Here is a 10,198-nt window from a genome sequence, read left to right on the forward strand (position 1 = left end):
TATCAAGTCTGCTATTAGAATGTTATGCCTAAACTTCGGTAGTGTTGGTCAGACCGGACCTCGAGCCGCTATATTAACTAAGTACAGGAGGACGTTATCAGTGCTTAATCCTCCTCCAAAGTACCATGTTCACGTGTGCTCATGTATATCGCAATGCCCCACATGAAAATCCAGTTGTATGTTCCAATTCCCACGGACCATTATTAAAAAATAATTAAAAAGTAGAAAAGTATGCACTCACTACTGTAAGTCACTCTTGATAAGAGCGTTTTTTATTTTATGTGCTGCATTATGAAACTGAACTTGTTCCAGCTCACTGGCTTTCCAGGCTCACTGGCGTTTGTCCAGCGTACTGGCGTTGTTCCAAGCCGTCACTGGGCGGTTGCCCAGCGTCACGCGTTGCCCAGCGTCACTGGGCGGTTGTCCCAGCGCTCACTGGGCGGTTGTCCAGCGTCACGGCGCGGTTCCCAGGCGTCAACTGGGCGGTTTCCAGGCGTCCTGCGGCGGTATGTCCCAGCGTCACTGGCGCGCGTTTCCCAGCGTCACTTAGCGGTTGTCCCAGGCGTCACTGGCTTGCCCAGGCGTCACCTGGGCGGTTTCCCAGCTGTCACTGGCGGTTGTGCTGCTGAATGCTTTTTGAAAAGTGCGTTGATTGGCGGTTGGCTTCAGCCCTAATGACATATCCCTGATCAAAGCCAGATGGCTGTATGACACCCCTAGGCTCCACCGGGATAAGAGATTGCTTGAATGCTTAGCTTAAGCTCTCATTAATATGAATTTATAAAAAACTGGTAAACTGTGTCTTCATCTATATTTTTAATTCCCCTTCCATTCTATTCCAGTATGATGCAAATTATAACAGTACATGTTGATCTGTTTAATAAACTTCTCACGATCACACCCTATCCTAGCACCCCCAACTCACCCCACTGATTAGCACAGCTAGCATAGCGTCACAAGTTAACTTGTAGCACTAAATATCATTTAAATCACAAGTCCAATCACCAGATGAAAGATACGTCTGTGAATAACCACCATTTCAGATTGTTAAAATGTTACAGCGAAGGACAGAATATAAAATCCTATTAGCTAACCCCGGTTAAGCGTGAGGACACAATTTTTACCAGGCAGATCTCAGGCTAGGCGCCCACGTCCAGTTCACATGCCACAACCAATATGATATATAAAATCTAAATTGCGTTCTTACTATGGCTGATTCTTTTCATCCAGAATGTTGATCAAAGTGTCCTTGTCAAGATGCAGTCGTTTGTTCCGTTCAGAAATTCTTCCTTGGCCCACTCCATTTAGCCACAAGGTACCCGATCGAAGTTTGGCACGAATTTTCTCCAAACGTAAATACCAATCCGACAACGGTTACACCGAAAAACTCCTAAAAAATTCAAATAATCTGATTAAACTATTATTGAAAAAAAAACTATACAACGATATATGTCACATATCAAACCAAAATCACACGGAGATAGTTTGATTACATAACGCCAGCCAAAACTAGTACACCACACGCAGCTCAGCAATTCAAAACTTCAGATGTCCGAAGTGCGTCACGCCAAAGAAATGGTCCCTATTTCACGTCAGTCCCAGATAAACAAAGAATTCCTCCTCTGACCATCCTTGACAAACCCAGAGAAGTGAATGAGGTGTGTTTCGGTCCATAGCACACCATATATAGGCGAGAGCTTTGAAGCCAGCATAACACATCTTGAATTTATTTCGTTGTCATGGAAAATGCTGTGAATGCACCTTCTGTAACCTCAGAGACCAAAATTGAAAACGGTTAAGAAACTAGGATGTTTCTTTCCAATCGTATCGATTATATGCATATAGTAAGACAATAATAATAAGAGCAGTTTAATCATGCTTACAGCAAACTATGCTAATGCGAAAATATTACCCCCGTATTCTCAAAGGCTTTTTAATAAAGACTTACCATTGATTAGATAAAACATTCTCTCTTTAATTTCAGGATGCAAAAATTTATGATTATTATGTAATATTTAGGAGAGGATTCAGCTCTAGGATTTAGTAAGTTCTCTACAGATAGTAAACCTCCATCAGTTATGATTGCATTGAGTAGCACAGCCTAACCAAAAAAGCATCTTCAACATTCCTCAGGTTCAGTGGACACTTATCCTGCTTTCTCTTTCATGGAGCCCGGTGCCTTGCACGAAACCCAGATCCACAATTCTCAGAGAGATCCTGAGGCACTTGAGTACCTCACTTCTGAAAAGAAAAATCCACCGAAATATTAAAGGTACTGTGTAAACACACTTGGCCATACAGTGCGCCCTATTAATATTAATGCTGGCACCTGTAAATCTTTCATAGTTCGTGTTATGCCCCCAGCCGCTAACGTGTCACGAGGCAATGAGACGTGAAGCTGCAGACTTTGGAAGTGGCGGGCATTTAACGGGACACTCAGATAAACGTAGGAACACGTCCGTGGGACTCCCTTCTGCGATGGCACCTGAAGTCATAAAACCAGTCTGCGTACGACTCAAAGTCAAAATACCACAAAGCTCTCTTTACAGTTCAGGGTCGTCTCTTCAGTTCTAGGTAAGACTGACATATCTGTTCATAGTTTCGGTGCAAGTGTTATAATTGTCATAGCAATGTGTGAATTGTCCAATAAAATGTTAAGTGCCAAACTTTGTTTTCAAGGTGGGGATCCTAATAAATCAAATCAAAATAGTTCCAGTAAAACCTTTCTTTCTTTTTTTCTCGTCTGAATCCACTTTCTGTTGATGTAGAGCATGCAAGTAGCTTCAGCTCTGTAACCTGCTGTGATCAACTACAGCCAGTGCACAGCACTGCACACAATGAAAATCATATGAAAACACCATGCGTCAAACCAGAGCCACCACTTTGACGTATATATATATATATATGCCTACTAAGTGGGCCTTTCTAGCGGTGTGAAGTTTGTTACTAGCTAATGTGTGAAATATAAAATGTCTCCATCTTTTGAATAAAATCTCTAGTGTCTCAAGTTTTTATCACTTTCATTCTGTGAATCATGCTGTCTGTATATTCCTTTGCATCACAAACCATCCCTATTGATATTGCTATGAGATTTTTGAAGTCCGGTGAAGTTGATGAATTGTTCTAAAAAATCTTTCTCAAAAGTGTATTTTTTTTTGTTATCATTGTTCGCAGGCGATAGATATGGTCGCTAGGTATAAACACCATAGAGCTAGCCAAAGGAGAGCCACCCTACTCAGAGCTCCACCCTATGAAGGTCTTATTCGTCATTCCAAAAGAACAACCCCCCACTCTGGAAGGAAACTACTGCAAACCCCTCAAAGAATTCAGTAGAAGCCTTTTGAACAAAGAGCCCAGCTTGTAAGTGTTTTTGGGCGACAATTGAGCTCAAATGGCATTTTGTAATTAGCGGTTAACGAGCTTGTGGCATAACCGAAAGGTCGCTGGTTCGAATCCCCAAACCCACTAGGTGAAAAATCTGTCTGTGCCCTTGACAAGGCACTAACCCTTATTGCTCTGTAAGTGCTCTGATAAGAGCATTTGCCTAAATGACAAAAATGTAGAAAGTCAACCCTCTGTACATTAGAAAACACATCCAATGTTTACACTTGTTTGACTCTATGCTCCTCCTCAGAGGCCAACTGCCAAAGACCTGCTAAACAACACAACTGATCATCCGCACGCCAAGAAGACGTCCTACCTTTCAGAGCTGCGTGACAAGTTACAAAAGGAAGCAGACAGTCTCGGGAGACTCAGCCGACGACGTAGTCGACTCGTTAAGTTCATTATCTGTGCATCCATGAAAGTCCTTTAAATGTTATATTAAGCCGATCGTGGCATTCGCGTTCCTCGCAATCACACACCACAGTGTGTGTTAAACCAGATTGTTTATTGGGACAGTTTACTAATATGCTTCAGACATGTGTTCCATGTGAGGTTCGTCTAAACGCTTATCTTCTAGTCTTGTCAGTTGAGCAGATGGCCAGGCGTCTGAAGTAACGACTCTGGAATGATGGACACTGGATCTTCAACACCATCAGGAGAAGAGCACCCAAAGTTCCTTGAATGGTGAACCGCCCCCAGTTTGATGAGCCGGAGAGGAACAGCGCAACTAAGATGGCAGAGAAACATGCCAACTAGTTTATCATGGTTATCCTCAACCCCAAATTATGATTTAAGCTGACGGATATTCATACATTGTGTATGTTTTATACCATATTATTAAACCAGGTGCTTGTTGAGCCCTGAATGCATGATTGGCCTGAAAGCCGTTTATATCAGACCGGATATACCCCATGGTTACCATTTTTTTTTACTCTTAATTCGTTGCGTAAAACCATTGTATAATTGCAATAAGGCGCCCTCCGGGCTTTGGTATATGGCCAATATACCACGGCTAAGGCCTGTGTCCAGGCACTCTGCATTGCGTCTTGCCTAAGAACAGCCCTTAGCCAATGGTATATGGCGCATATACCACACCCCCTCATATTCATTATTATCCCCTATTAACACACGTTTAAATCAATGTCTGTATTAATTTTACATGTTTGGTTAGCTGTTTTGAAAGCAACAAGTCAAATTTAAAAACATGGTGCATGCTTGAAATTGTTTTTCATAATGGCAAGCTAGGACTGATGAGGTTTGCAGCTAACTAAGTGATACTCCGAACAATCTAGCATCTATAACTGTCTCTTCGGAGTTGAATACATTCTAGAATTGTACATTACCAGGCTAAGATAATCTAACGGGCTATCTAGTGACAAGTTCCTGCGAAAAATAAGCTAAACTTCAGTGGAAGAAACAACCAGTCTATTTCTCCTATGATCCGTATGCTATTAATATGCCTTCACGCTTAATTGAGTCCAGTACAAAATTCAATCGGGCGTCTATACTCTTCGAAATACATCAAACTCCCATTTGCGAAGAAAATCTGCTCAGCACCCTATTCCATCTACAACTTCTTCACTACATCTTGATATCGCTTATGGTACTATTGTTATGCATGTGCCTATTTTTGTGTTGCTTCACAGTCCCTGACTGTTCCATAAGGTGTTTTATTCACTTATTTGTCTCGTTTTTTAATATTAAATTCTGACTGCTAGCATCAATTACTTATGTGAATAGTAGTTTCATAGTCATCTCTATTAGTAAGGTAGCCACCCATAGTCTGTTCTCGCTTGATGAAAGACTCTTGTGCATGTCCTTGTGCGGTGTGCATGGTGTCCGCAGCTGCTGTCCAGTAGTTTAGAGTAGACAGGACAAGCCGTGCATTCAAACATGTCAATTACCTTCATGAATACAAGTAATGATGAAGTCAATTTCTTCTCCACTTGCAGCCAGGAGAGATTGACATGCAATATTATTATATTAGCTCTCTGTCTACATCAAGGCAAGCCGGCGCCTCCTTTCTGAGCCATTGCAATTTTCCTAAGTCCTTTTTGTGCACCTGCCACATGACTGAACAGTAGCTCCAGTGCAACAAAACTAGCCTGTAGGACCGCCTTGTTGATAGTGTGGTAAGAAGGCAGAGCAGCCTTTATTATGGACAGACCTCTCACACATCTTTTACTGTCTTTTACTTGATCAATATGTTTGACCATGACAGCTTTACAATTAGGGTTACCCAAGCAGTTTAATACTCTCAACTTGCTCAAATCCACATTATGTACTACAAGATTTAGTGAGTTAGTGAATGTTTTGCGGCAAATACTAATGTTTTAGTTTTAGAAATATTATGGCTAACCAGTCCTTCCACCCAACTCTGAACACGAACTGCAGACTCTTTGTTAAGTGTTGCAGTCATTTCAGTTGATGTAGTAGCTGACTTGTAAAGTGTTGAGTCATCCACATACATAGACACTCTGGCTTTACTCAGTCAGTGGCATGTCGTTAGTAAAAAAAAATAAAAGCAAGGGGCCTAAACAGCTACCCTGTGGAATTCCTGATTCTAACTGGATTATGTTTGAGAGGCTTCCATTAAAGAACACCTTCTGTGTTCTGTTAGACAAGTAACTCTTTATCCACATTATAGCACGGTGTGTGAAGCAATAACACACACATTTTTCCAGCAGCAGACTATGATCGATAATGTCAAGCTGCACGTACACAGTACCAGTCAAAAGTTTGGACACTGGGGAAGGGTACCAAAACATTTCTGCAGCATTGAAGAACCCCAAGAGCACAGTGGCATCATTCTTGGTTTAAAAAAAAAATAAAAAAAATTAGTAAATGTGTTTATTTGTTTCTTTTCATTTTGATAACAGATGAAAATGTCATGAATTCAACGTTATTTGTTAATGTAAAAAATCTAAATGTATTGATTTTCAGGTTGTCATTGGATTTGGGGAATTCCCAGAAATTCTGCAGGGGAAAAAATGGTACCACGCGGGAAAGTTTGAATACCACTGCCATAGTGTGTTTATACCATAGTGTATTTATACCATAGTTTATATTTGTACCATGGTGTATACAGTATTTATACCGTAGTGTACACTGAGTGTACGAAACACCTTCCTAATACTGAGTTTGCCCTCAGACTAGCCTTAATTTGTCGGGCATGGACTCTACAAGGTGTCAAAAGCATTCCACAGGGATGCTTGCCCATGTTGACTCCAATGCTTCCCACAGTTGTCAAGTTGTCTGGATGTCCTTTGGGTGGTGGATCATTCTTGAAACACACGAGGAAACTGTTGTGTGAAAAACCAAGCAGCATTGCAATTTTTGACACAAACCGGTGCGCCTGGCACCTACTACCATACCCCGGTCAAATGCACTTAAATCTTTTGTCTTGCCCATTCATCCTCTGAATCGTTCTCTCAAGGCTTAAAAATCCTTATTTAACCTGTCTCTGCTTCATCTACACTAATTTGAAGTTGATTTAACAAGTCACATCAATAAGGGATCATAGCTTTCACCTGGTCAGTCTGTCATGGAAGAGCAGGTGTTTTTTTAATGTTTTGTATATACTCAGTATATATTTATACCATAGTCTATATTTATACCATAGTCTATATATTTATACCATAGTGTGTATATTCATGCCGCCATAGTGTGTATATTCATACCACATGCTTTCTCCCGTCAGTTTTCATATACATCGTGATCTAACCAAACGCCGAGTTGTTCAGGAGGTGGTTTCTGGGCATTCTCTGTTTTAAAAAGCTGACTTTCACTCTTCAGCTGTTTTTCAGCTCTTGCACTGAGCCATCAGTATGATTTTTAATTGTATACTTTCTTRATCAGGTGCAAGACAATCCAGAAAGGCCTCTGTCACAGAGCTGGTGCGCTATCATTTCACCTTTGTTTGCTGAGGTAGGAATGTATTTGGGCTCATTTTAACRATATCTTGTGACGTTTACTGTTTCTCTTTTTATCTAAAGATAATAACGGTGAATCGCAGTCAAGTTAAATGATTCCGGGTCAAACTGTTCTGATATATCTGTTGACCTTATTGAAGTTACAGCTGCACACTTTTAAGATTTTTATTTATTTATTTAACCTTTTATTTAACTAGGCAAGTCAGTTAAGAAGAAATTCTTATTTACAATGACGGCCTACACCGGCCAAACCCGGATGACGCTGGGCCAATTGTGCACCCGCCCTATGGGACTCCCAATCACAGCCGGTTGTGATACAGCCTGGATTCGAACTATGGTGTCTGTAGCACTCTAGAGATGCAGTGCCTTAGACCGCTGCGCCACTTGGGAGCCAAAATGATCCAGTAAACTGTCTCTCCTTCCCTTACAGTTAAAAGAGACCCAGGTTGAGGCAACCAATGGCAAGCCAGAGGRTGTGGACGAGCTGAGGGAGGCCGTTTTCATGTCAGAGGAGTCCTATCCTGGTATCTCTGACGCCCTGGTGTCTGAACTAGTGCACAGACTACAGAGGTAATGGCAATAGCATCAACACCTCCCATGATTTGATTACAGCTCATAGTATTTTCATTTTATTCCAACATTAAGGTGCAGACCTATAAGTCTAGTGTTGTTTCTCACACCTCCATCCCAAGCTAAATCTTCCCATTGTTTCATCCTTTACTCCTGCAGGTTTTCTCTACCCAGGGCCTCATCCTCCCAGTGACACCCCCACCCACCCCCCCCCCTCTCACCCCTACAGTAGCAGCAGTCCGTCAGTCCATGGCCTCTGACATCAACAGCCATAATGAAGTCTCCCAGGAAGTTCTCATCACTCATTCATTCACCTAAAGCAAAGCCTCAGCCCACTTTTATCCTCTACTTTTAACACTGGCCGTTGGTGACTGGCCTTGCGTGACTGCCGTTGTGACTGGCCCGTTGGTGATGGCCGTTGTGACTGGCCCACTGCCGTGGTAACTGCCGTGGTCATCTCCATTGACTGGACAACTGCTGTAAGACCTTTTGGGCTCAATACCTCCGATATGAATGCAGGACCATTGATTCAAACATTTGGTGTGGCTTATTCCTAAAAGGTCCTGTAGCCTTTCAGGGAGGATCTAACTTTCTTGTGCGCGTGTGCATGTGTGCGCGTGTGTGTGTGTGTGAGCATCTCCCTTGAGATCCTGTGAAATGTGCGGTGGAGATTGAAGCTTTCTTTTCAAAACTCAGGTATRCTGCTTTTAAGTGGATGGGGTCTTCTGGGAGAATTAACAGATCTGTTGGGTGGCTGTACAAACTTGTAAATAGGCACATTTTTACAAATATTGAGAAATAATGGAGTGTACGCAAAGGAATCTCTGTGTACAAGTGGCCAAATGCTTCTGTACATATATTCTGTTAGAAAGGGTCAATGTTTAAAGAGACATGTAAATGGTCATAACTGAGATTGCCTGGCCTTTATTACTTGTTCTTTTGTATTTCAGTCATGGATTCCCTCTTGTTTTAATACATTATCTTGGATTCCCTCTTGTTTTAATACATTATCTTAGATTTCCACTTGTTTTAATACATTATCTTGTATTCCCTCTTGTTTTAATACATTATCTTAGATTTCCACTTGTTTTAATACATTATCTTGGATTCCCTCTTGTTTTAATCATACATTTTCAAGGACACATCCATTCAATGACAATTGCTTCCCTCTGTCGTGTTTTTATGTTAATTGAAACTTTGGCCACTTTTTTTTTGTTTCTTTTAAATGCTCTTTGACCTTTTTGATGTCACACTCCATGACATGGCTGTAGTTGCCATGCAGTGCAGAGCACAGGAACAGAGTCTTTTCAGCTGGACTACTTCTAACCCTCTCTAGTCTTGACACTGGGTTCTATGTTCTCTGGCCTTCATGAGACAACATGGTTTCATGACAAGATGTCTGTTGGATTGTTCCTCTGTCACATCACCTGTGTAAAATMAGTGCTTTTGTTCTATTGAAGGTTCACCTTTCCTCTTTTCTTTTTTCTTAACATAACGGTAAATTCAACTACATCATCCCACAACAGACACGTCTTCTTTGGAACTGCAGTGGTACAATCTATTCCCAACAGCTTGAATTGCACTTTGAAAATAAAAGCCTTTTTTTTTTTAAATGTATTGTAGACAAAGTAGCCGTAAGGACCGCATGATCATTATTGTACAGACATGTGTCAATGCTACATAAGACAACTGTCCACCTGAAGCAACACAGCTTGGAGCACAGCATAACAGAACAATGTAAATGTGAATTCCACCCAAAGTTTAGTTGAAAAGGATTGCAGAAGTGCATTATGGAGTGTTCATACTAGTTGACGTAGAGTAGCAGAAAGCCAGCAGCCATTGGGAAGCATACCACACCTCCCTGCTGCTACTGACCCCCCCCCCCCCGTGTAGTTTTAAATGAATGTGTGTTAATGTACAAGCATTTCGCTACACCCACTAAACACGTGTTTCCATAAAGTTTAATTTGATGAAAAATAACTCCTGTGACTTGGCCTACACAGTATTTATTTAACGAGGCAAGTCAGTTAAAAACTAATTATTATTTACAATGATGGCCTAGGAACAGTGGGTTAACTGCCTTGTTCAGGGGGGCAGAACAACAGATCTCTTGTCAGCTCGTGGATTCGATCTAGCAACCTTTCAGTTACTGGCCCAACGCTCTAAATACTATACCTTCATAAATCACACAGAAGTATGAACACTGGGTTCCTATGGGATTTCAACAGCTACTGGAAACCCTCTTTGMWTRWGKWSWSWMCYYAWKCAATGTGAGATGTCCAGTATTGAACAGTTTTTTTTTTTCTGAGTTT

The 10,198-nt window shown here is 41.4% G+C and overlaps 1 protein-coding gene across 1 annotated transcript in view; it reads left to right on the forward strand.

Annotated features, from left to right (window-relative positions):
- The window catches only part of LOC111959903 (serine/threonine-protein kinase 24-like), a 48,722-nt gene extending 40,454 nt beyond the window's left edge, over positions 1–8,268 (forward strand). Inside the window, exons 9-11 of the mRNA XM_023981746.2 lie at positions 7,243–7,311; positions 7,747–7,886; positions 8,046–8,268. Of these exons, the coding sequence (XP_023837514.1) occupies positions 7,243–7,311; positions 7,747–7,886; positions 8,046–8,079 (243 nt within the window). The 3' untranslated portion in view covers positions 8,080–8,268. The remainder of the gene's footprint in view (positions 1–7,242; positions 7,312–7,746; positions 7,887–8,045) is intronic.
- The last annotated feature ends 1,930 nt before the right edge of the window (positions 8,269–10,198 follow it).

This window comes from Salvelinus sp. IW2-2015, linkage group LG36 (assembly GCF_002910315.2).
Source record: "Salvelinus sp. IW2-2015 linkage group LG36, ASM291031v2, whole genome shotgun sequence".
Classification (NCBI taxonomy): domain Eukaryota; kingdom Metazoa; phylum Chordata; class Actinopteri; order Salmoniformes; family Salmonidae; genus Salvelinus; species Salvelinus sp. IW2-2015.